General features: G+C 46.6%; 1 protein-coding gene across 1 annotated transcript in view; it reads left to right on the forward strand.

The window, feature by feature from the left end:
- The first annotated feature begins 1,549 nt into the window (after positions 1-1,549).
- Positions 1,550-26,595, forward strand: part of LOC115461773 (B-cell differentiation antigen CD72-like) — a 28,612-nt gene continuing 3,566 nt past the window's right edge. The window contains exons 1-4 of the mRNA XM_030191818.1: positions 1,550-1,651; positions 1,769-1,876; positions 16,384-16,482; positions 23,150-23,482. Of these exons, the coding sequence (XP_030047678.1) occupies positions 1,573-1,651; positions 1,769-1,876; positions 16,384-16,482; positions 23,150-23,482 (619 nt within the window). The 5' untranslated portion in view covers positions 1,550-1,572. The remainder of the gene's footprint in view (positions 1,652-1,768; positions 1,877-16,383; positions 16,483-23,149; positions 23,483-26,595) is intronic.

The following is a 26,595-nucleotide window of genomic DNA, read 5'->3' on the forward strand; positions in this document are numbered from 1 at the left end:
AGTGTGTGATTTATTCACTGCTCTTCCATACCAAATGGCTGCTGAGGGGGGGGGGGGGGGGGGGGAGTCTAAGAACCTGTGGATGCTAGCTGACCAGAACTCCCCCCAGTAGGAATTATCCTGCACATAGAGCAATTAGGACATCTGCCCCAGCAGGGCCATCGAGTGGGGATATAATTTCATGCATCTACATAAGTGTTGCCATACTGAGACAGACTGAAGGTCCATCAAGCCCAGCATCCTGTGTCCAACAGTGGCCAATTCAGGTCACAAATACCTGGCAAGATCCCAAAACGCTACAATATATTTTATGCTGCTTATCCTAGAAATAAGCAGTGGATTTTCCCGTGTCCATATTAATAATGGCTTATGGACTTTTCCTCTAGGAAGATTTATTTTTGTTACATTTGTACCCTGCGCTTTCCCACTCATGGTAGGCTCAATGCGGCTTACATGGGGCAATGGAGGGTTAAGTGACTTGCCCAGAGTCACAAGGAGCTGCCTGTGCCTGAAGTGGGAATCAAACTCAGTTCTTCAGTTCCCCAGGACCAAAGTCCACCACCCTAACCACTAGGCCACTCCTCCACTGTTGCTACTATTTGAGATTCTACATGGAATGTTGCTATTCCACTAGAAGTCGGCCCTTGCAGATCACCAATGTGGCCGCTCAGGCTTCTGCTTCTGTGAGTCTGACGTCCTGCATGTACGTGCAGGACGTCAGACTCACAGAAACAGAAGCCTGCGCAGCCTTCTACATGGAATGTTGCTAGTGGAATAGCAACATTCCATGTAGCATCTCCAATAGTAGCAACATTCCATGTAGAATCTCCAATAGTATATATTTTATTTTTGTTACATTTGTACCCTGCGCTTTCCCACTCATGGCAGGCTCAATGCGGCTTACATGGGGCAATGGAGGGTTATGTGACTTGCCCAGAGTCACAAGGAGCTGCCTGTGCCTGAAGTGGGAATCCAACTCAGTTCCTCAGTTCCCCAGGACCAAAGTCCACCACCCTAACCACTAGGCCACTCCTCCACACCTTTTTAAAACCCTGCTATGCTAACCACTTCACTGGACTATTGCTCATGTTTGATCTATTCTTACTGTACACCGCCCTGAGTGAATTCCTTCAAAAAGGCGGTAAATAAATCCTAATAAATATAAATCAAATAAAAATGACGTCTTACCAAGGCTACAATTCTCCATACCCCGAGTCAAACCCCCTCTTGTCTGCTCACATTCACCTGATCACTGTCTCTGTTAAACCTAGAGAGTTTAACCTGGGGTGTTCAGGGCTAGGTGCCGGGGGTTGGGGGGCTACTGGTAATTTTTATTAGTTAGCAGCGCACAAAAAAAACCAAACCATGCAGCAGTCTGAAATCAGCAGATTTGCTGGACATGTCTCTTCATTTCTGCTTCACTACATGCATCTGTTCTCGGGGACTTTACGTAACAAAAATAAAAATTAATAAATGAGAACAAACTTCCTTTATGTGTGATAAAACCACGTTAACTTCCTCTTTCTCAGGGCATTAAGGTGAGGTTGTGTTTAGCAGCAGCTCGTGTCAGGCATGGCTGATGTTACTTACGCCGATCTGAAATTTGTACCCAATGCTAAAAAATCCAAATGTCCTGAGCCTCAGCAGACGGGTAAAGGGTTCTTCCTCTCCCTTCTTCCCCTTCAATGGATGGAGAGACACTCATTCCAGTTATTTCCATGGTATCTACAGATAACACTGCTCTCCTGTCTCCTTGGTCTTACTGCAGGCTCTAAACAGGAGGATGAGGATGGAGAGATCACCTATGAAAATATACAGGGGCCACGGATTAAAGAATCAAAGGCAACCCCCGAAGCAGCTAGGACGGGGAAAGAAGGTAAGGCCCTTCGTTTACTCTTATAGTGATATCCGATTGGGAGCTTGTGTCCATACTGGGCATTGCCGCTCAGTAACCTTCCCATGTGGTCATCCTTTAGGGTATGTCTGGCATGCTGTGGTCTCCCTTCTGCTCAATATGAAGGTAATTATTTGCATTGTGGCTGCCCGTTACAGATCTTAACCTCACAGGGGATCTCCCTGGCTGGTGCCCTTAGTGCCTTCTGACTCTTTTAATGACAGCAGATGTGCGTGTTTTGTGCCCTGTGATTGTGCGTTAGGTATGAATCATTCCTGCAGAACAGGTAGGACTTGGGGAAGCCATTGCTTATCCTTAGGAGTAGGCAGCATCGAATCTAGTTACTTTGTGGGGTCTTTCCAGATACTGGGTGATACCAATAGTCGTTCAAGCCCAGTGCAAAAGGGAAAGGGACTTGATCTACTGCCTTTCTGTGGTTTTTGCAACTACATTCAAAGCAGTTTACATAGTATATACAGGTTCTGATTTGCACCTGGGGTGATGGAGGGTTAAGTGACTTGTCCAGTGTCACAGGGAGCTGCAGTGACCACAACCTGGTTCCCCCAGGATCAAGGTCCTAACCACTAACCACTCCTCCACTAGGAACATTCCATGTAGAATCTCAAATAGGGAAAGGGAAATGGGACTTGATATACCACCTTTCTGTGGTTTTTGCAACTACATTCAAAGCGGTTTACATATATTCAGGTACTTATTTTGTATCAGGGGCAATGGAGGGTTAAGTGACTTGCCCAGAGTCACAAGGAGCTGCAGTGGGAACTGAACCCAGGTCCCCAGGATTGAAGTCCACCGGACTAACCACTAGGCTACTCCTCCACTAGCAGCATTTCATGTAGAATCTCAAATATGACAGGGAAATGGGACTTGATCTACTTCCTTTCTGTGTTGTTTTTTTTTTTTTTTTTGCAACTACATTCAAAGCAGTTTACATAGTATATACAGGTACTTATTTGTACCTGGGGCAATGGAGGGTTAAGTGACTTGCCCAGGGTCACAAGATGCTATAGAGGGAATTGAACCTGGATCCCCCCAGAATCAATGTCCACTGCACTAATCACTAGGCTACTCCTCCATCGCCCGCCTTTGGTAACAGGGCACTGGGCTTGATAGACTGCTGGTGTGACCCAGTACTGCAGTTCGTATGCTCTTAGGAATGCAGCATTTTGGGGTTTGGGCATTGGTCAGGTTTTTGAGAATGCCAGGGTGTAAAGGTTCCACTGGGCTTATTTTCTTCCTAATACTACTGCTTATTCCAATGATATTGCCCAACAGGGGAGGAGGGAGGAACAGGTCTTCCAAGCCTGTGTCACTCACCTGTCACCCCTGTGTTTCCAGTGCTCCTCTTAGGTCAATGCCTAGGGACCCTGGCCACCTTGCTTCCCTCCTTCCAGCTAGGACTGGTGAAGGGGTTTCTTCAGTGCGAGGAATAACGAAGAGGCTGAGAGAGGATAAGAGTTGTGAAAAATGGATTAATGAGAGTAGGAATGGGAAGGCGGCATGGAGCTAGACCACATGTGCGCTTGAAGGCAAACACGAATAATCTAAAGGTAATTTGGGGGCCCTTTTTACTAAGCCGCGGCAAAAAGTGGCCTGCGGCAGTGCGAGCCGGTCCAGTTTACTGTATACTGCAAAAAGAGCCTTTTTTAAAGGGGGGGGGGCTGGAAAATGGCCGTGCGGCAAAGTAACAACCTGCACGCATCCATTTTCACCCAGAGACCTTGACTTACTGGTCTCATGTGCTACCTGAGCAGTAGGCATGCAGCGCACGCCCACTGCCATTTACCGCCAGGTAAGCGCCAAGCGGTAGAAAATAGAAAATATTTTCTACCGCGTGTTTTCAGCGCATGCCAAATTCAGAATTACCGCTCAGGGCACACAGTAGCTGGGCAGTAAGGCTGAGTTGATGCATGCTGGACGTACTTATTAAACCATATCGCCTATTAAGTCTGCCCATCCATACTCTCTACTACCCCTTCCTCTCCCATACAGGAAACAGTGTGACAAGGCGGTGGCCGTAGCTAGAAGGTTGTTAGGCTGTATAGAGAGAGGTGTGACCAGCAGAAGAAAGGAGGTGTTGATGCCCCTGTATAAGTCGTTGGTGAGGCCCCACCTAGTGTTCAGTTTTGGAGGCCGTATCTTGCGAAGGATGTAAAAAGAATTGAAGCGGTGCAAAGAAAAGCTACGAGAATGGCATGGGATTTGCGTTACAAGACGTATGAGGAGAGACTTGTTGACCTGAACATGTATACCCTGGAGGAAAGGAGGAACAGGGGTGATATGATACAGACGTTCAAATATTTGAAAGGTATTAATCCGCAAACGAACCTTTTCCAGAGATGCGATGGCGGTAGAACGAGAGGACATTAAATGAGATTGAAGGGGGGCAGACTCAAGAAAAATGTCAGGAAGTATTTTTTCACGGAGAGAGTAGTGGATGCTTGGAATGCCCTCCCGCGGGAGGTGGTGGAAATGAAAACGGTAACGGAATTCAAACATGCATGGGATAAACATAAACGAATCCTGTTCAGAAGAAATGGATCCTAAGGAGCTTAGCCAAGATTGGGTGGCAGAGCCGGTTGCAGGAGGCAGGGATGCTGCTGGGTAGACTTATACGGTCTGTGCCAGAGCCGATGGTGGGAGGCAGGACTCGTAGTTGGGAGGCAGGGATAATGCTGGGCAGACTTTTACAGTCTGTGCCAGCCGGTGGTGGGAGGCGGGGCTGGCGGTTGGGAGGCGGGGACAGTGCTGGGCAGACTTATATGGTCTGTGCCAGAGCCGGTGGTGGGAGGAGGGGCTGGTGGTTGGGAGGCGGGGATAGTGCTGGGCAGACTTACACGGTCTGTGCCCTGAAAAGGACAGGTACAAATCAAGGTAAGGTATACACAAAAAGTAGCACATATGAGTTTATCTTGTTGGGCAGACTGGATGGACCATGCAGGTCTTTTTCTGCCGTCATCTACTATGTTACTATGTTACTATATGCTTGTCCTATGCTTTCTTGAATTCAAATCCTGTCTTTGTCTCCACCACCTCCAACGGGAGACCATTCCACGCATCCACTACCCTTTCCGTGAAGGAGTATTTCCTTCACCCTACACCTTCTCATTCCAGTGCTTCCTTTCAATTGAAAGAGACTCTCCTCCTGTGCCTTTTTAACATGGACGTATTTAAATGTCTCTATCATATCTCCGCTCTCTTGGTTGTCTTTCAAAATATACAGTGGTGGAAATAAGTATTTGATCCCTTGCTGATTTTGTAAGTTTGCCCACTGACAAAGACATGAGCAGCCCATAATTGAAGGGTAGGTTATTGGTAACAGTGAGAGATAGCACATCACAAATTAAATCCGGAAAATCACATTGTGGAAAGTATATGAATTTATTTGCATTCTGCAGAGGGAAATAAGTATTTGATCCCCCACCAACCAGTAAGAGATCTGGCCCCTACAGACCAGGTAGATGCTCCAAATCAACTCGTTACCTGCATGACAGACAGCTGTCGGCAATGGTCACCTGTATGAAAGACACCTGTCCACAGACTCAGTGAATCAGTCAGACTCTAACCTCTACAAAATGGCCAAGAGCAAGGAGCTGTCTAAGGATGTCAGGGACAAGATCATACACCTGCACAAGGCTGGAATGGGCTACAAAACCATCAGTAAGACGCTGGGCGAGAAGGAGACAACTGTTGGTGCCATAGTAAGAAAATGGAAGAAGTACAAAATGACTGTCAATCGACAAAGATCTGGGGCTCCACGCAAAATCTCACCTCGTGGGGTATCCTTGATCATGAGGAAGGTTAGAAATCAGCCTACAACTACAAGGGGGGAACTTGTCAATGATCTCAAGGCAGCTGGGACCACTGTCACCACGAAAAACATTGGTAACACATTACGACATAACGGATTGCAATCCTGCATTGCCCGCAAGGTCCCCCTGCTCCGGAAGGCACATGTGATGGCCCGTCTGAAGTTTGCCAGTGAACACCTGGATGATGCCGAGAGTGATTGGGAGAAGGTGCTGTGGTCAGATGAGACAAAAATTGAGCTCTTTGGCATGAACTCAACTCGCCGTGTTTGGAGGAAGAGAAATGCTGCCTATGACCCAAAGAACACCGTCCCCACTGTCAAGCATGGAGGTGGAAATGTTATGTTTTGGGGGTGTTTCTCTGCTAAGGGCACAGGACTACTTCACCGCATCAATGGGAGAATGGATGGGGCCATGTACCGTACAATTCTGAGTGACAACCTCCTTCCCTCCGCCAGGGCCTTAAAAATGGGTCGTGGCTGGGTCTTCCAGCACGACAATGACCCAAAACATACAGCCAAGGCAACAAAGGAGTGGCTCAGGAAGAAGCACATTAGGGTCATGGAGTGGCCTAGCCAGTCACCAGACCTTAATCCCATTGAAAACTTATGGAGGGAGCTGAAGCTGCGAGTTGCCAAGCGACAGCCCAGAACTCTTAATGATTTAGAGATGATCTGCAAAGAGGAGTGGACCAAAATTCCTCCTGACATGTGTGCAAACCTCATCATCAACTACAGAAGACGTCTGACCGCTGTGCTTGCCAACAAGGGTTTTGCCACCAAGTATTAGGTCTTGTTTGCCAGAGGGATTAAATACTTATTTCCCTCTGCAGAATGCAAATAAATTCATATACTTTCCACAATGTGATTTTCCGGATTTAATTTGTGATGTGCTATCTCTCACTGTTACCAATAACCTACCCTTCAATTATGGGCTGCTCATGTCTTTGTCAGTGGGCAAACTTACAAAATCAGCAAGGGATCAAATACTTATTTCCACCACTGTACATATTGAGATCTTTAATTCTGTCCCCGTATGTTTTATAGTGAAGACTCTTAACCAGTTTACTAGCCTCCCTCTCAACTGACTTCATCCTGCTTATATCTTTTTGAAGATGTAGGTCTCCAGAATTGCACTCAGAACTTTAAATGAGGTCTCACCAGACTTATCCAAAGACATTATCACCTTCTTTTTCTCCTGACATTACTCTCCCTATGCACCCAAGCATCCTTCTGTCTTTTGCCATTGCTTTTTCTTCCAGTCAGCATAAGATCATCAAAATGCAACATGGTGTGGATCCTGGAGGAAAAATCCTTCTGATAATGCCGTGAAAAATAAATGAGTCTAGCAAGTCATTAATAAAATGTATTTATTCACTCTTCAGTACAATGATATTTGTCTAGACACAGAGAATGTCTCTTTAAGTCCGATTCTCTTCAAAATACAATTAGCAAAGCTCCTATTTTTATACGCAAAATATTGGCTAGCTAGTTGGCGAACTAAGAAGGTAAATAGCTTTAAGACAAAGACTAGGAAAAAAAACAGGATACAGATATTCTGCTCATATCAAGATGTCCAGACTTTAAAGATATATGATTGGCAATTTAACCTTAAAGATATATAATTGCCATCACAAGGCACAAAGAAAGTACACAGTCAGCAAATTCTCCATTATATAGCGAATGTTCAAAAATCTAATCTAAACAAAATAACATCTTAGCTATTGCTAATTATCATATGTAGAACTACAGGTTTTTTTTTTTTGAAATATTGTCAAGTTACAATGATGAATAACCTTGAGAATTAGGGCAGGTTATACAGGTCCCTATAATGAGATATTACAAGAGGTGGGGATTCCCTGGTTGTTTCTCGGGAGGAAATGTGTCCTTGAAACAAGCCTTGCTTATTTGCAATTACCAGAACTGCAGTTATAATAAGCTTCATTTCAAAGAATATTATTTTTCTAATTTTGAGGCATAAGATTTTTAACACTTGTCATCCCCACAGATTCCTCTTTCACTTTCCAAAACCTTCTTTCACTTCCACAATGGTTTTAGACCACAGCATGGTACAGAAACATTGCTTCTTGTTCTCACTACAAAAATAAGATATATTCTTAGTGCAAGTTTTGTTACAATTTGATATCTCAGCTGCATTTGATGCTGTCGATCATGCAGTCCTACTGAAATTAAATGAATTGGGTATTTCTGGTAGAGCATTTAGATGTTAAGGAAAGGGATGAAAGATCTTTCAGTTGGAGCCCTGGTTGTGGAGTTCCACAGGGGTCTCAAGTTTATTGGAGACTTTCTATCCCGCCCAAGTGGGCAACATACAATCTAAAAACAAGTTTAGAAAGAAAAAAGGAGAAAAAAAAGAAAGATAGGACAAACCTGAGAATAAAAGGGAACTACAATGTAAATAGAAAAGAGGGGGAGAGGGCCAAACAATTGGTAAGTGCAGATTGTTCGCTAGGCGACCGAGCACAACCATGAGGAGTTCATCCATATGCATCACGAAAGAGGAAGGCCTTCAACTCTGCTTTAAAAAGGGAAAGTGAAGTGATCTGTCTGAGGTGGGCTAGTAAAGAATTCCACAATTTTGTACCCTGAAAGGAGAACATGGAGTGTCAACTATATTCGTGATGATGCGATGTGAAAGAACTAATATAGATTGAGTTGGGAGGATCTTAGGGCCTGAATAGAAGTAAGTGGATTATTTACCTGTTCCAAAAGTACAAAGACTAGGGGACACTCAAGGAAGTTACACGGAGGCCTTTTCCCTCTCTGGTCCTCTCTTGAAGAGAAGCATCTGGGGTTTCTCCCTGCTGGAGTTTAGGATTACCAGCCCTTATCAGGGCACTACAACTGCCAGTCCCAGGGTTCCCCTCTAGAGGGCTACACAGCTCTGTTAGTGCCCCCACAGGCCCCTTTCTTCTGTCTTGAGCCGCTCCCAAAAGCTTTGCTGCTTTGTGCCTGCTCTCAAGGCCTGCTGCTGCTTCTTCTGCCCTGAGCTGATACTCCCAAGGTCTTCCGCTCTTCTTGTCTCCAGGAGAGCCTCTAAGGGCACTCTCCTTGCTTGGGTTCAGAGTTTCCAGCTCTTAGTAAGACTCTGTAACCACCACTAGCAGGATATCCCCACTAGAGGGCTATCTCCCATTCCATGTGTAACCCTGGGTCTGACCAACTAGCTCACTCTCTCTTCCCCGGGCCACAAACAAATCCAAACACTCTCACTCAAGGGTCCTTTTACTAAACTGCGGTAGGGGGCCTGCTCTAGTATCAGCGCATGTTTTTGGCACGCACCGAGGCCCCCTTTTACCGCAGTGGGTAAAAGGCCATCTCTTTCTGAGGACAAGAAATGACCGTGCGTAAGTGAACCACTTGCTGTGTGGCGATTTCGGGGGGGGGGGCAGCTCTTACCGCCACCCACTGAGGTGGTGGTAAGGGCTCCCGAGATAACCCGGCGATTATCGCTGGATAAGCACTGGCACTACAGAAATAGAAACTTTTTGTAGCACCAGAAATGGCGCACGCTAGGGGTGGGAACCACCACTGGGCTCTTGCGGTAGCCCAGTGGTCGTTCCAGATTGTGTGCGCCAACCCTTTAGTAAAAGGACTCCTCAGTGTCTGGTTTTATTTACTCAAACTTGGGTGCAGGCCAGGGCTGGATATACTTCAGTAGGCCATAGTATGTTAAATTGGGCTTTACCGAGGAGGTGGCACGCACTAGTGGGAATCAGGGGATCCCAGTCTGAGAGCAGGAACAGGAAGGACCCTGTTCAGTACAAGGCAGTAGCCCGGAGAAAATATTTCTTCACCCAATGCATAATTAAACTCTGGAATTCGTTGCCAGAGAACGTGGTGAAGGCGGTTAGCTTGGCAGAGTTTAAAAAGGGGTTAGACGGTTTCCTAAAGGACAAGTCCATAAACCACTGCTAAATGGACTTGGGAAAAATCCACAATTCCAGGAATAACATGTATAGAATGTTTGTACGTTTGGGAAGCTTGCCAGGTGCCCTTGTCGTGGACAGGATGCTGGGTTCGATGGACCCTTGGTCTTTTCCCAGTGTGTCATTACTTATGTACTTAGAGAGGGAACAGACAGGGAGGTCTGGTCCCAGGAGAACATCACTTGTTGCACCAGTGTGGTTGTTTGCCTAGAAAGGACGAGAACGACCATCTCTAAGGACGACCATCTCTAAGGTCAACCTAAATTTCGCGATTTGTGCGTCCCCGACCGTATTATCGAAACGAAAGATAATATGGGTTTCCCTGCCACTTTGCTGGGACATCCCTCGAGGACGTCCTCAGGAAAACTTGGGCGCCCCTTTCGATTATGCCCCTCCACATGGACTTTGTCTGCCTTAATTTTTCTATGTATCTATGTTTCAAACTTGAGCCCTTACAATGTGACTTATTCCTAACATATCTAAAAAAAAAGTCTTGTTCCCCATTTTATCTTATCGAGTATTTTTTTTCTTCCATTTGCATCTTTGCTTTCCTGACTACTCTACCAGCTTCTCTTAGCTTTTCCAGATATTGTCACCTGTCACCCTCTTTCTGTGATCACTTGCAGTGTAAGAAGGCTAACCTCTTTTCCCTTACCTTTTCAGCTACTACTTTTGAGAACCAAAGCATCTTTCTTGTCCTCATGTTTTTATTTACTTTCCTAACAAAAAGGTTTGTTGCCCTAAAAATAGCTCCTTTTAGCTTTATCCATAGTTTTTCTACTTCTCCCAGATGCTCCCATCCAGTTAACAATTCCTTGAGGCATTCCTCCATCTTGACAAAGTCAGATCTTTTGAAGTCTATAACTTTACTTTTGAATCAACCCTTTCCACATCTGTCGTTACTGAATCACATCATCCAGTGATTGCTAGATGCCAGATGGTCAACCCAATGACATCAGAAACACTCTCCACATTCATAAAGAGCAGGTCCAGGACGGTCCTATCCTGCATGGGTTCTACTACCAACTGCTGGAATGTTCTCCCTGTAGATCACCAAGGATCTTTCTGTCACAAAATAACCCTGCAACAGGGATGCCCCAACCAACCACATCATATTGGAATCACCTATTATGTTCTCTTTGATAGCTATATTGTGAATGTTTTCAATTAAATCTGCATTTGAAGAACTGTATTTCATACCATTGTAAATAGATTTTCCATTCTCTCTTTCAATATTAATCCACATTGCCACTTCTTTATCCCATAAGTCCTACAATTCTGTCATTTTATTATTGTTTTTAACACATAACACCACTCCCTCCATTTCCTCCTACCCTGCCCTTCCTGAATGGATCATAGCCCGGTACAACTATATCCCAGTTATAGCGCTCTCTGAACCATTGTGACTACCACTAAAAATGGAAGTCAGCCTCTTCCATCACGGCCTCTAGGTCCAGAACCTTATTTCTCATGCTATGGGTATTAAGCTTGGCTGAAGGAGATGGACAGTATCAAATGATAAGAGAGGATAATCTTCTAATTATTATTAAGGAGTATAAGTTGGGTCCCTTGGTAAACCTGTTTTTTTTTAAATTTTATTTGTACCTGGGGCAATGGAGGGTTAAGTGACTTGCCCAGAGTCACAAGGAGCTGTCTGTGCCTGAAGTGGGAATCAAACTCAGTTCCTCAGGACCAAAGTCCACCACTCTGACCACTAGGCCACTCCATGTGGAGGACCACTTACATAACAGTATTTGCTTGGTTGGGACCAGGGTGGAGACCAGTTAAGCCTGGGAGGTCATATACAGATTTTCACCCACTGTTCGTTTTTTCCACACTTCATGGCACAGCTGGAAAACTACACCCAGTTTCTCCTTTCTCTTCATGCCAAGGAGAATGAGTAAAATGGATTCCCGCTTCACCACTATCCCAGAGATTTGAGCTGTAGGTTTACTATCTGATTACATGTTGATGATATCTTTTGTGATTTTGTAAACCATTTTGAATGAATATCATTCAGTAAGGGGTCAATATTCAAAACTATTTAAGCAGGCGAATAGGCTCCTGCACGCTTAAAATTGTGCTAGCGTGATTACTGCTGGTAGTGGCACTTAACAGAGGAGTGCCGCTGAATATCAGTATTAACCAGCCAGTTTAAATCCTGGCAGGAGAGGGGTGTTATGGGGGCAGAATTGAGAAGGGGTGACACACTTGGTGGTGGAAACTGGAAGTGAGCCCTGGCGCTGTAGTATGAAGGCGGCCAATGAAGCCCCAGGGGTCTTCACCTGAACCAACCACCGTTCCCTGAAATTTGAGCTCTCAGGTTCTGGTGGCCAGCAGGACTTGGGTTCTCAGAAGGGTAAACAACAGGCAAAGAACAGGATAAGCGGTGGGCAGGGCAAGTCCAGGATCAGGCAACGGGTCAGGTCAGGCAGCAAGCCAGGCAAATCCAGGTACAGGCACAGGTCAGGTCAGGCAGCGAGCAGGGCGAATCCAGGTACAGGCACAGGTCAGGTCAGGCAGCGAGGAAGACAATTCAAGGTACAGGCACAGGTCAGGTTAGGCAGTGAGCAAGGCAATTCAAGGTACAGGCACAGGTCAGTCTAGACAGTGAGCTAGGCAAATCCAGGTACAGGCACAGGTTAGGTCAGGCAGCAAGCAAGGCAATTCAAGGTACAGGCACAGGTCAGGTCAGGCAGTGAGCAAGGCAATTCAAGGTACAGGCAAAGGTCAGGTCAGACAGCAAGCCAGGCAAATCCAGGTACAGGCACAGGTCAGGTCAGGCAGCGAGCAGGGCGAATCCAGGTACAGGCACAGGTCAGGTCAGGCAGCGAGGAAGACAATTCAAGGTACAGGCACAGGTCAGGTTAGGCAGTGAGCAAGGCAATTCAAGGTACAGGCACAGGTCAGGCTAGACAGCGAGCTAGGCAAATCCAGGTACAGGCACAGGTTAGGTCAGGCAGTGAGCAGGGCGAATCCAGGTACAGGCACAGGTCAGGTCAGGCAGCAAGCAAGGCAATTCAAGGTACAGGCACAGGTCAGGTCAGGCAGTGAGCAAGGCAATTCAAGGTGCATAGCCAGACAACAGATTTTGGGTGGGCCTAGTTAAGAAGTGGGTGGGCACCAAATGTTATCCCCCCCCCCCCCACCACCACCAAAAAAATATCTCAGCTGGCAGGAAAATGCTTCTTTCCACCTTGGCAGTCTGCAGCAGGCATGCGCTGAAAACTGAGCATGTGCAGGTGCCAGTATTGTGGAGAGTAGAATTTTGTTACTATCAGGGGAAAGTCTTCAGCTGGCAGAGCTTGGGATCTCCATCAGCTACCGCTAAACATGTGCTACTGTTGGGTGGGCCTGAGCCCTAAGTGGGTGGGCCCTGGCCCACCCAAGCCCACCTGTGGCTATGCCACTGGTACAGGCACAGGTCAGGCGAGACAGCGAGCAGGGCAAATCCAGGTACAGGTCAGGTCAGGCAGCAGGGATCAGAAAAGTGCACCAGCAGGAGGACAAGCCAAAGAACTTGTTGCTGAGGTGACTTCCTGAAAGTAAGCTGTGTTTACATCCCCGCCAGAAAGAGGGCGTCTCCTGTGGTCCACTCAGAAGTTCCTGGTTCTGTTCCTTTAAGAGGGGCTCACGGGCATGTGCGTGCTAGCCACGCCTCCTGCTGGGACCGATGCTGTTGACTGGCCAGACCACACAGTGGAGCAAGATGCCACTGGCTCATGCGGCAGGCAGGAACGCTGCCGTCCAGGACTGTCAGCTGGGTGCTGGAGGATGTCGGGCTTTGAGCGCGGGAGCAGCCAAGTGGAGCGAGGGGAGGAGGAAGGTAGGTCATGACAGAAGCCGTGATAGGTTCTAGTAGTTTTGTGGGTACCAGCGATATTGTGCTGGTGCCCAGATAGCTAGGAAGACAGATAGGACTGTACAAAAAGCAGGTCCTAACTATGCTCACCTAGGTAGGCAGGTGCTATTGTGTGGTGTTGACAACTCTGCCCCCAAAACAAGACAAAAACCACAATGTAAGAAACCTGAATAAAATGAAAAGTCCAATAAATGACCTGGAAAACTAAACAAAATAAACATTTCTTTACCTGTACAACCCTAGTCCCCAGGCCCTGATTCTGCACTGAATCCAATAAGCAAATGAGGTGAACAGCTCTCTGACTTGGGCAGCTCGAGCCGGCAGGACTCCAGCAGATCACAAAAACGCAGAACAAGGAGGTTACATATTTCTTACAGCAAGGGGGATATTGTGCCTGATGTGGCCCATTTATTTATTAGGATTTATTTACCGCCTTTTTGAAGGAATTCGTTCAAGGCAGTGTAAGAATAGATCAAGCATGAGCAATAGGCAATTACAGCAGTAAAAATATTCGAACAACAATACAAAGTATGGGATGATATACTACTTGCAATGCCAATAATGGAATATTATAATTGGTAGTGAAGGGTAAGGCAAAGTTGTAACATATAGATGAGTAAGAAAGTAGGAAGAATTAGAAAGTAAGGCGATTGATTTGAAGAAAGTTGCACGTGAGGTCAGAGAGATGGTTAAATATTATCTCAGCTAGGGTAGGGGTGGATAAACATGTCCCGCTGCAGTATGTGCAGCCTGAGTCACTCCTTGTGTGTGTGAGTGAGACTAACAAGTTCGTTACTTCTTCCATTAAAGGCCTGGTTGAAGTTGACCTCTATGGATTGCCTATCAAATGAGGTGAAAGGTGAGCAGCCCCAACGCCCCTCAAGCAAGTATGGCCTAGTATACTACTTACAATGTCAACACTGTTGGAATAATGTATTGTATTTTACATGCATTGTCTGTCAGCAATTTTTTCTCTGTGATTACACTGTGACCTCTGATCAGGGTTGCCAGGTGGAAAATTTTTTTCCCACCCAAACCAGCCTAAATCCAGCCCAAAACCCGCCCAAACTCAAACCCCACCCCTGACACCCCCACCCCCGCGTCATCACCCCGCCCCCGCCGTCATCAACCCCGCCCCCGCCGTCATCGGCCTCACCTCCCCCGTCATCGGCCCCGCCCAGAACGTCACTAACACCGCCCAAAACGTCACTAACCCCGCCCCCCGCGGCCGAAAAAACCGCCTAAAAAACCGCCCAAAAGACAAAAAAGAAGCCCAAAAAACCACAACCCGCCGCAGGCAAAAATTTCCTGCGGCGGGTCGCGGAAAACCGCCCAATTGGGCGGTAAAACCGCCCACCTGGCAACACTGCCTCTGATGTGAATTACCTAGAGAGGTCACACCCATGCAACTTCCTGTCAGTGTTGCCAGGTGGGCGGTTTTACCGCCCAATTGGGCGGTTTTCCGTGACCCGCCGCGGGAAATTTTTGCCCGCGGCGGGTTGCGTTTTTTTGGGCTTCTTTTTTTTCTTTTGGGTGGTTTTCAGGCAGTTTTTTTGGCCGCGGGGGGCGGGGTTAGTGACGTTCTGGGCGGGGCCGATGACGGGGAGGCGGGGCTGATGATGAGGAAGGCGGGGCCGTGACGGGGGAGGCGGGGCCGATGACGGCGGGGGCGGGGTTGATGACGGCAGGGGCGGGGTTGATGACGGCGGGGGTGGGGTGATGACGCGGGGGTGGGGGTGTCAGGGGCGGGGTTTGAGTTTGGGCGGGTTTTGGGCTGGATTTAGGCTGGTTTGGGTGGGAAAAAATTTTTCCACCTGGCAACCCTGCTTCCTGTGGGGGTGGTTAGGCACAGCACATGGAGCTCTCCTAACCTGAGGATCTATGGTGTGAGCATCCTTAACCATCTGAGCACATGGAAAGAGCTGATAATCCAAATGTATAGTATTATGTTTATATAAGCCTGCCTGAATATCAATCTAACTACAAACTGTGAGTAAAAAGATGTTTTGTTACTTCAACTTTAAAGTGACTCAGCAGTGAATTATTCTGGGGTGTATGTGAGAGAGATGAAGAAAAGAAATTAACATTTCTAAAGCTGAAGCTGTGTGTATAAAATCTGCTAATTATTTACTACAAATAATCCAACAAACACAATACATAATAGAACATTTTAATTGACAGTGAAGGGTATAAGCAAAGATGGAACATATAGATAGGTAAGAGAGTAAGAGGGGTTAGAAAATAAGGGGACTGATTTAAAGAAAGTTGCACGTGAGGTCAGAGAGATGGTTAAATATTATCTCGGTTAGGCTAGGAGTGGATAAACATGTCCCTTTGCAGTATGTGCAGCCCGAGTCACTCCTTGTGTGAGTGAGACTAACAAGTTAGTTACTTCTTCCGTTAAAGGCTTGGTTGAAGAGCCAAGCTTTCACCTGCTTCCTGAAGTAGACGTGGAGGGGCATAATCGAAAGGGGTGCCCAAGTTTTCCTGAGGACGTCCTCGCAGGACGTCCCGGCGAAGGGGCGGGGAAACCTGTATTATCGAATCAAGATGGGCGTCCATCTTTCGTTTCGATAATACGGTCGGGGCCATGTCTCACCTGGACTGGCTTGCGTCTGGGGCAAGGACTGGAAGGAGTAAAAAGAAACACTTCTCTCTAGAATTAGCAGCCAGTGGTAATTAGCCAGGGACTCCCTCTTCTTTCCTTGTTCTGCATTGGTGTGATTTGCTGTTACCCTGCTGATGCAGTGCAGACCCTTTCCTCTCTATATCCACCTATCTGTATGAGACGATAAAGTCTAATTGATTCTCCTGAATAACTCGACGACTCTCTCTTCCCTCTGCTTTACAGGATTTTCATTCCTCGGGTCCTGGACACCACACATTGCACTTGTTCTGCTGGTGGCCTGTGTCTGTCTGCTGACAATAAGCATAGCACTGGGGGTACGATGTGAGTAACAAACCCCCCCATCTTGTAGATATAATTCTGTCTCTAAGTTAGAGAGGAACCATTTATCAGTTAGTTGAGAACAGGGGCGTATCTGCGTGGGGCCACAGGGGCCTGGGCCCCCGCAGATTTCGCCCTGGCCCCCCTCCCCGTCGTCAACCCTCCCCCGCTGCTTACTTTTGCTGGCGGGGGGCCCCAACCCCCGCCAGCCGAGGTCCGACCCGCAATCTGCATAGTTCGTCTTCCTCCGTGGCCATGTGCTTCAAGGAAGTAACGCTGCAGTGCTGATTCGTTGAATCCAGTTCGGCGTCTGACGTCGCAGCACGTCAGACGCCGAACTGGATTCAACGAATCAGCACTGCAGCGGTACTTCCTTGAAGCACATGGCCACGGAGGAAGAAGACGAACTATGCAGATTGCGGGTCGGACCTCGGCTGGCGGGGGTTGGGGCCCCCCGCCAGCAAAAGTAAGCAGCGGGGGAGGGTTGACGGCGGGGAGGGGGTGGAGAGAGGCGGCGGCGGCGGCGGGGGGGGGGGAGGGAGGCAAAAATGTGCCCCCCCTCTCTGGCTCTGGCCCCCCCTACCGCCGGATTCCAGATACGCCCCTGGTTGAGAACAATTTCATATGTGCAGCTAAATATATAGGGGTTGATGTTCAGCGTGCTTTACACGTTAACATTTAAGATTATATATGGCAGAGCCGGTGGGGGGAGGCGGGGCTGGTGGTTGGGAGGTGGGCCTTGTTCTGGGCAGACTTCTACGGCCTGTGCCCTGAAAATGGCAGAAACAAATCAAGGTCAGGTATACACAAAAAGTAGCACATATGAGTTTAAATTGTTGGGCAGACTGGATGGATCGTGCAGGTCTTTTTCTGCCGTCATCTACTATGTTACTATGAGGGGCATAATCGAACGCGAACGCCCATCTCCACGGGCGTCTATGTCCGAAAACGGGTATGTGAAGAGGCAGAAGAGGCAGGACAAACCGTATTATCGAAAAAGATGGGCGTCCATCTTTTGTTTCGAAAATATGGTTTGGACGGACCAAATGCCATGGATTTGGTCCCTTCTGAGATGGGTGTTTTTTATTTTTAGCGATAATGGAAACTATAAACGCCCAGCTCAGAAACGTCCCAATCCAAGCCATTTGGTCGTGGGAGGGACAAATGTACAACATTACCATAGCTCTTAGGGGTGAAGGGGGCAACTACATGTGTGTACAGTGGGTTTTAGAGGCCTCCCATTTACCACCACAAGTGTTATGGGTGGGGGAGGGGATGGGCCTGGGTCTGCCTGCCCGAAGTGCACTGCAGTACCCACTAAAAGTGCTCCAGGGACAGGACTTGTTGCTGGTGTATAACCTTGGCACAGCAGTTGACACCTGAAGACTAATCTCTCCGAAAACGCCCTTTATTTGAATAAGCACGTTCACTCACAGTTAACTGCAGATCAGAGGTTGTGCCCCACTTGCAACGAGTCTCGCTGATACTGAGATTAGCAGTAGGTCCGAGCTGGCAGAATGGTGTACAATGCCCTCTTTCAGCAACATTCAAGGTAATAACTAAGTGCTGTAACGTGGCTAACACATGAAAGGGATCTAAAGGTGTCTTACACAAATGGCCACTACCTCATGGACTACCAGAAACAAAACAAGGCAAACTCTTACCCAGTAAGCAGAGGGAAAAGCACCATGGGAGTAGAGCCTACCAACTACCAACATAGTGAGCATTTAACACAAGCTTGTGGAATCACGGAGCCCAATACCCTACACCCACCACAATGCATTGCTGATGTGACTCTGCAGTGCCCTTAACAGAAAAGGTGTCACACTCACCTGAGAGCCACATCAGAACCAGGGAAAGGCTGTCAGAGGATAGAACACATTTTGCTGTCATGGAGGTGGGTACGGCATTTGAGGCTGGCATACAGGCTGGGAAAAAAAGTTTGTAAAGTGTTTTTTTTTTTTTGGTGGGAGGGGGTTAGTGACCACTGGGGGAGTCAGGGGAGGCGATCCCTGATTCCCTCCGGTGGTCATCTGGTCAGTTGGGGCACCTTTTTGGGACTTGGACCTGAAAAAAAAGGGTCCAAATAAAGCATACCTAATTCTCGTCAAAAACGCCCTTCTTGTTTCGATTATCAGCTAAAGACGCCCATCTCTCTTCGGCCGATAACCACGCCCCAGTCCCGCTTTCGCCACGCCTCCGACATGCCCCCATGATCTTTGTTCGTCTCCATGACAGATTGCAGTTGAGGACGCCAAAAATCGGGTTTCGATTATACCGATTTGGGCGCCCACGGGAAACGGACGCCCATCTCCCGATTTGGGTCGAAATATAGGCGTCATTCTCTTTCGAAAATAAACTGGTATGTGAGGCTCCTCGTAATCTGACGGATTGAATCACACTGTTGCATATGAAAACCGGAGTTACAACTAGGAATTTAATGTTACTAACTTTTCCTTCCGTTAGACATGTTATTAAATGCAGGATATCTCTATTAACAAGCTGCTTCTACATGGAATACATTACCACTACAGCCCACTTACTGTTTTTAGGAAAGCTCTTAAGACGTTTTTATTTACAGAATCTATCTGAGATGATTGTTAATTAAGTTAGCCTAGATTTGAAGATGGCCAGAGATGAGGCTTGGTGTACTGGCTCAGGAAGTTTATTCCAGGCATACGGTGCAGCAAGATAGAAGGAACGGAGTCTGGAGTTAGCGGTGGAGGAGAAGGGTGCAGATAAGAGAGATTTGCCCAGTGAGCGGAGTTCCCGGGGAGGAGTGTAGGGAGAGATGAGAGTGGAGAGGTACCGAGGAGCTGCAGAGTGAATGCATTTGTAAGTCAGTAAGAGGAGTTTGAACTGAATGCGGAAACGGATAGGGAGCCAATGAAGTGACTTGAGGAGAGGGCTAATATGAGCATAACGACACTGGCGGAATATTAGTCGTGCGGCAGAATTTTGAACAGATTGAAGAGGAGAGAGATGGCTCAGTGGGAGACCTGTGAGAAGCAAGTTGCAGTAGTCTAAGCGGGAGGTGATAAGAGTGTGGATGAGGGTTCTGGTTGCATACTCAGAAAGGAAAGGGCGAATTTTGGTGATGTTATAGAGGAAGAAACGACAGGTTTTAGCAGTCTGTTGAATATGTGAAGCGAAGGAGAGGGAGGAGTCGAAGATGACCCCCAAGGTTACGTGCTGATGAGACGGGAAGGATGAGAGTGTTATCCACAGAAATAGAGAAAGGGGGGAGGAGTTACTAAGTTGACTCCGTACCTGGTCGATAACATGGTATTAATGCTAGTTCCTAAAATGGGCCTGTGACTAGAGTTTAATATGGTTTTGTGGCTAGTTCATGGAATGACTCATGGCCAGTTCTTAGATGATTCTGTGGCTACAACACAGTCTGATTTAATTTCCTTTCACTTGAAAGGCACTCAGTTCAAGCTTATGTACTTAAATGTGTTGGGATTCTGTACCAGATTCGTTTAAGGGAGACTTGTGAGAATTAGTGACTGGCATCTGGGCTGACTCAGTAGTAGGATGTTTTCAGAGCCCTGTAAATCTTTCTTATGCTCCGATGCTACTGTGAATAGATGCTGGGATGGTTGGCTCGGGACACTTCTGAATGGCTCCTGGTTTGAATCTGTAACTTGGTGCTCTGATAGGTCAGTTGTGTTTTCTGAGATAGTCAGGTGTGACTGATTAATAGAATACCTTTGTGTCTGAGCAGCGGAATCCTTCTCGGTTGGTCTCGAAGGCTTGCTCTTACTATGGCTATGTGGCTAGTTGCCGGGATGGCTCTGTATTTATTTGTGGTGATGGCATATTTATTACTTTTTGGCTGTATAGTAACATAGTAACATAGTAGATGGCGGCAGAAAAAGACCTGCATGGTCCATCCAGTCTGCCCAACAAGATAAACTCATATGTGCTACTTTTTGTGTATACCCTACTTTGATTTGTACCTGTCCTCTTCAGGGCACAGACCGTGTAAGTCTGCCCAGCACTATCCCCACCTCCCAACCACCATCCCCGGCACAGACTGTATAAGTCTGCCCAGCACTATCCCCACCTCCCAACCACCAGCCCCGCCTCCCACCACCGGCTCTGGCACAGACCGTATAAGTCTGCCCAGCACTATCCCCGCCTCCCAACCACCAGCCCTGCCTCCCACCACCGGCTCTGGCACAGACCGTATAAGTCTGCCCAGCACTATCCCTGCCTCCCACCACCGGCTCTGGCACAGACTGTATAAGTCTGCCCAGCACTATCCCCACCTCCCAACCACCAGTCCCGCATCCCACCACCGGCTCTGGCACAGACCGTATAAGTCTGCCCAGCACTATCCCCACCTCCCAACCACCAGTCCCGCATCCCACCACCGGCTCTGGCACAGACCGTATAAGTCTGCCCAGCACTATCCCCACCTCCCAACCACCAGTCCCGCATCCCACCACCGGCTCTAGCACAGACCTATAAGTCTGCCCAGCACCATCCCCGCCTCCTGCCACCGGCTCTGCCACCCAATCTCGGCTAAGCTCCTTAGGATCCATTCCTTCTGAACAGGATTCCTTTATGTTTGTCCCACGCGTGTTTGAATTCCGTTACCGTTTAGTTCTGTGGTTAGTTGCTGGGAAAGAACTCAGAGACAGCACTGGAGTATTTTAGGTCCCTCATTGCTCAAAGGTTTTAGCTAGTCCAGCTCTTCCTGATATATTTTCCCTTGTTACAGAGATTACACTGGCTCCTAGTAGAGGCAGGAGCCATCTTCAAGTTGTGCATTCTGATTCATAAGATAATATTTGGTCTGTTTCTGAGTTATATGGCCCATTTACTTGAGATCCTTTTCCATAATCATAATTTATAGTTTAGGAATTGATGTGGTCTTCAGTTTTCATCCCCTAAAACTATCTCTCTATATAAAAGGCAACACCAACGTTCTATGAAGCCTCCAGCCGGAAGTGTGAAGGGGGAGAGATATCCGGTTTCCCCATGAGTGTCTGCCCCGCCCTCGCTCTCTCTGTAACACAAACAGTGAAGGAAAACACAGCAAAGCACGAAATCAAATCGCTCTCTCTGTAACAGTGAAGGACTCAGAGGGGGGAGAGGAGAGAGGGCAGAAGCCTTCACTATCTCTGTAACACAAACACAGCACAGCAGGAAACTTAACACTAAAGGACTCGACTCCAAGGGGGGAGGGGACAGAGAGGACAGACAGCACAGGGGAAGGGAGAGAGGGCAGAGGGCAGGGACACACACACTCCCACATGCACACAGAAGAAAACCTTGCTAGCCCCCGTTTCATTTGCATCAGAAACGGGGCTTTTTTACTAGTGTAGATATAATAGATTTTTTTGTTCTCATATTTGTACATCAGGGAGCAAAAGAATGGAACAGCCTAACGTTACACCTGCAATACAATACAAACAAACCATATTCTGTAAATGACCAAAGATGGCATTATGCAGATCACAAAGAAGAGAAGCTAAACATTTTTAGGATAATCATTTTTTCAATAAAAATTACTTATGCAGAAAGATATTTCATAAAGAGAGAGGTTTTTCACTTCTTTCAAGAAGGAAGTTTGAATAACCGTATGTCGTTCCCACTTCAGGCACAGGCAGCTCCTTGTGACTCTGGGCAAGTCACTTAACCCTCCATTGCCCCATGTAAGCCGCATTGAGCCTGCCATGAGTGGGAAAGCGCAGGGTACAAATGTAACAAAAATAAAATAGATACTATTGGAGATTCTACATGGAATGTTGCTACTATTGGAGATTCTACATGGAATGTTGCTATTCCACTAGCAACATTCCATGTAGAAGGCTGCGCAGGCTTCTGTTTCTGTGAGTCTGACGTCCTGCAGGACGTCAGACTCACAGAAGCAGAAGCCTGCGCTGCCACATTGGTGATATGCAAGGGCCGACTTCAAATAGTAGCAACAGTGGAGGAGTGGCCTAGTGGTTAGGGTGGTGGACTTTGGTCCTGAGGAACTGAGTGCAATTCCTGCTTCAGGCACAGGCAGCTCCTTGTGACTCTGGGCAAGTCACTTAACCCTCCATTGCCCCATGTAAGCCGCATTGAGGCTGCCATGAGTGGGAAAGCGCAGGGTACAAATGTAACAAAAATAAAATAGATACTATTGGAGATTCTACATGGAATGTTGCTATTCCACTAGCAACAATCCATGTAGAAGGCTGCGCAGGCTTCTGCTTCTGTGAGTCGGACGTCAGACTCACAGAAGCAGAAGCCTGCGCGGCCACATTGGTGATCTGCAAGGGCCGACTTCTACATGGAATGTTGCTAGTGGAATAGCAACATTCAATGTAGAATCTCAAATAGTAGCAACAGTGGAGGAGTGGCCTAGTGGTTAGGGTGGTGGACTTTGGTCCTGAGGAACTGGGTTCGATTCCCACTTCAGGCACAGGCAGCTCCTTGTGACTCTGGGCAAGTCACTTAACCCTCCATTGCCCCATGTAAGCCGCATTGAGCCTGCCATGAGTGGGAAAGCGCAGGGGTACAAATGTAACAAAAATAAAAAAATACCTTCAGACTTTTTATGCCATCGCTCTTCAGGAACAGGCAGCTGTTTAATATAAATGTGTTTTAAAGATAAAATATGTAACTATCGTTCCGTTTCGGACATTCTAACAGGTGTCCTTCTGAATTGCAGTCATGCAGGTTTCTCAGCAAATGTCTGAAGATTACGAAATCCTGAACAGTAACTTCTCCCAGAGCATGAGGCTGACAGGCAGGGACTTGAAGGACACTGAGGAGGAACTTCACCATTCTGAACTGAAGTTAAAGGAAACCAGGGACAGCCTGGAACAAGTTCTTCAAAAGCTGAACGATACTGAGAGAGAACTGGATAATATGAGCTGGAATTTGAATGAAACTGAGAAAAGGCTAAACAACAACATAGAAACTATGGAAGCATTAAAAAAAGAACGGGACACATTGAGTTCAACATTAGAAAGAACAAAACAAGAGCTGGCTGCCACACCAGGTATTTTTTCTTTTAATATATATTCATGCAGGGGCGTATCTGGACTCCGGCGGTAGGGGGGGGCCAGAGCCAGAGGGAGGGGGCACATTTTACCCCCCCCCCCACCCCCCCCCCCCCATTGCCAGACCCCCCACCACCTACGACTCTCTCCACCCCACCTCCTGCCGCCAACCCTCCCCTGCTGCTGTTGCTTACCTTTGCTGGCGGGGGACCCCAACCCCCACCAGCTGAGGTCCGCTTCCACCTGCCGCTGCCTTTAAAAATATTTCTTCCTGCGTGGCCGTGCTGCTGTTGAAAGCTGTTGAATCATTTTCCTATATCGTCAATAATGACACCTCGTGATTTTCTTAAGAAGTATTTTCAAGAAATACTGAACTTATCTTTAACAGATATTCCTCCCTGCAGTAAAGTTTATTATCTGCCAAATGTTCAAAAAAATAGAGAAGTTTCAGGTGCAGCGAACACTATGCCTGCTATTGATACCCAAAATTTAACAGCTATTCTGGAAGAATCTATGGCTGAGATCACATCCAGAGGAACTTTGATTATAACTTTAGTTTTCGAACAAGATATAAATATGTTGATGAAACTGTATTTTAAATATTCTTCTAAAACATTTTGTGGTCAGAAAGTGTGGATGTTCCCGGATGTGGCAAAGATTACACAACAAAGGAGAAAACAATTTTTACTTATGAGAGACGAAGTCAAGGGATTAGGTGCAACATTCATGTTGGCCTACCCTTGTAAATGTTTGATTCGTTTGTCCGGGACAAAATATGTGTTTTTTGAACCATCTCAACTAAAGACGTTTCTGGACTCTAAAAGATCTTCCAGTTGAATGACATAAAGAACTATCAGCAATAATAAATCGGGATAAAGATCAGGACTTGCCAAAACGTATTAAAATAGTTTCCTCTTAAGTTACATTCTCCTTGAAATTGTACTTATAAACCACTACCTCCCCTTCCTAGATTGTGGTCTGAGGTAGAGTATAAATAATTGTTTCCTGGAAATTTCTGTTAGAATTTTCTAAGTTTTCTTCTTGTAAATAATTTCTCTGTATTGCCTTACAAATGATTATTTGTTTGTATAATTGAAAATAATAAATAATAAATAAAAAAAAAAAGTAAAAAAAAAAAAAAGAAAGCTGTTGAATCCAGCTGAAGAAATATTTTTAAAGGCAGCGGCAGGTGGAAGCGGACCTCGGCTGGCGGGGGTTGGGGTCCCCTGCCAGCAAAGGTAAGCAACGGCAGCGGGGGAGGGTTGACGGCGGTAGGGGGGGGGGGGTCCAGGGCAAAATCTGCGGGGGCCCAGGCCCCTGTGGCCCCACGCAGATACGCCCCTGTATTCATGGCTGGCTGCATTTCAGATATAAGAATTCACATACATTAGACCCCTGTTAGCAAAGTGCATTTAGATACAGAAGTCTTAAAGATGCTTATTTATTTATCTTATTTGTTACATTTGTATCCCACATTTTCCCACCTATTTGCAGGGTCAAAGTGGCTTACATAGTACTGGACAGGCGTTCGCCGACTTCGGTACGAACAAATACAAAGTGATGTCGTGATAAGATAAGGTTCGTGTGGACCAGACACATTGGGAATCGTAGAGCAGAAGAGTTAAGTTCTGTCCATTACGTGCTTTGGTTTCGTTGTGTTGCAGAGTTCAGGCATTTAAGTTGGGTCGGTAGGGTATGCCTTTTTGAACAGGTTAGTTTTTAGTGATTTCCGGAAGTTTAGATGGTCATACGTTGTTTTCACGGCTTTTGGTAATGCGTTCCAGAGTTGTGTGCTTAAACTGGATACATACGTTGATTTGTATTTAAGTCCTTTGCAACTTGGATAGTGGAGATTGAGATATGTTCGTGTTGAGCTGGACGTGTTTCTGGTTGGTAGGTCTATGAGATCTGTCATGTATCCCGGGGCTTCGCCGTAGATAATTTTGTGAACCAGGGTACAGATTTTGAAAGCAATACGTTCTTTGACTGGGAGCCAGTGCAGTTTTTCGCGTAGGGGTTTTGCGCTTTCAAATCGTGTTTTTCCAAATATAAGCCTGGCTGCCGTGTTTTCAGCGGTCTGAAGTTTCTTTAAGATTTGTTCTTTGCATCCCGCATAGATTCCATTGCAGTAATCTGCGTGGCTTAATACCATTGATTGTATCACGTTGCGAAATATTTGCCTCGGTAAGAATGGTTTCACACGTTTCACAGACTAATGTGGCTTGGCTGTCTCAAATTTCAAACATTCAGCCCCTGGTGATATGACAGCAAGTGTTACATTAATTTAATTTAATAATGGCACTTATATTTCACTTTTCCTCATATGAGGTCCAAGGTGGATTACAACAGAAATTATTAAACTACATATCGTAATACAATGAATAGAAACAAAGAAAACTGTAGGCAGAAAAAGACCACATGGCCTATCCAGTCTGCTCATCCATGCCAACTACCCTCCCTATCACTATATACTTAGCCCAAGATCTCAAATTCAGAACCTGTTTTTCTCTTCACCACTTCCACCTGGAGGCCGTTACACAAATTCACCACCCTTTTCCTGTGAGGAAGTATTTCTTCAAGTTACTTCTAAGTTATGTTATGTTACACAGGTCTTCTAATCCGCAACTACTGAACTGGTTCGGTTTGTTTGTTACATTTGTACTCCGCGCTTTCCCACTCATGGCAGGCTCAATGCGGCAGGCAATGGAGGGTTAAGTGACTTGCCCAGAGTCACAAGGAGCTGCCTGTGCCTGAAGTGGGAATCAAACTCAGTTCCTCAGGTCCAAAGTCCACCACCCTAACCACTAGGCCACTCCTCCATTGTAATCCAGTGCGGATTACAATGCATCAAAGACAACTGGCAACAATAATCCAGGAATTACACATTTCCAAGCCTGAAACTATCTAATTTTTGAGTAAAACATATATGTTGAATAACAGCATTTTAAGTGCTTTCCGGAATTCCCAATAATTTGAAAATACCCAAATACATAAAGGCAACAAATCCCATACTGAAACAACTTGACAATACAAAGAGGAGTTTTGGGTTCTCTTAGCCTACTTTCAATTGAAAGAGACTGTTATGGAGGGTGAGCCCTTGGGCCATAGCCAA

Source organism: Microcaecilia unicolor, chromosome 2 (genome assembly GCF_901765095.1).
Source record: "Microcaecilia unicolor chromosome 2, aMicUni1.1, whole genome shotgun sequence".
Classification (NCBI taxonomy): Eukaryota; Metazoa; Chordata; class Amphibia; order Gymnophiona; family Siphonopidae; genus Microcaecilia; species Microcaecilia unicolor.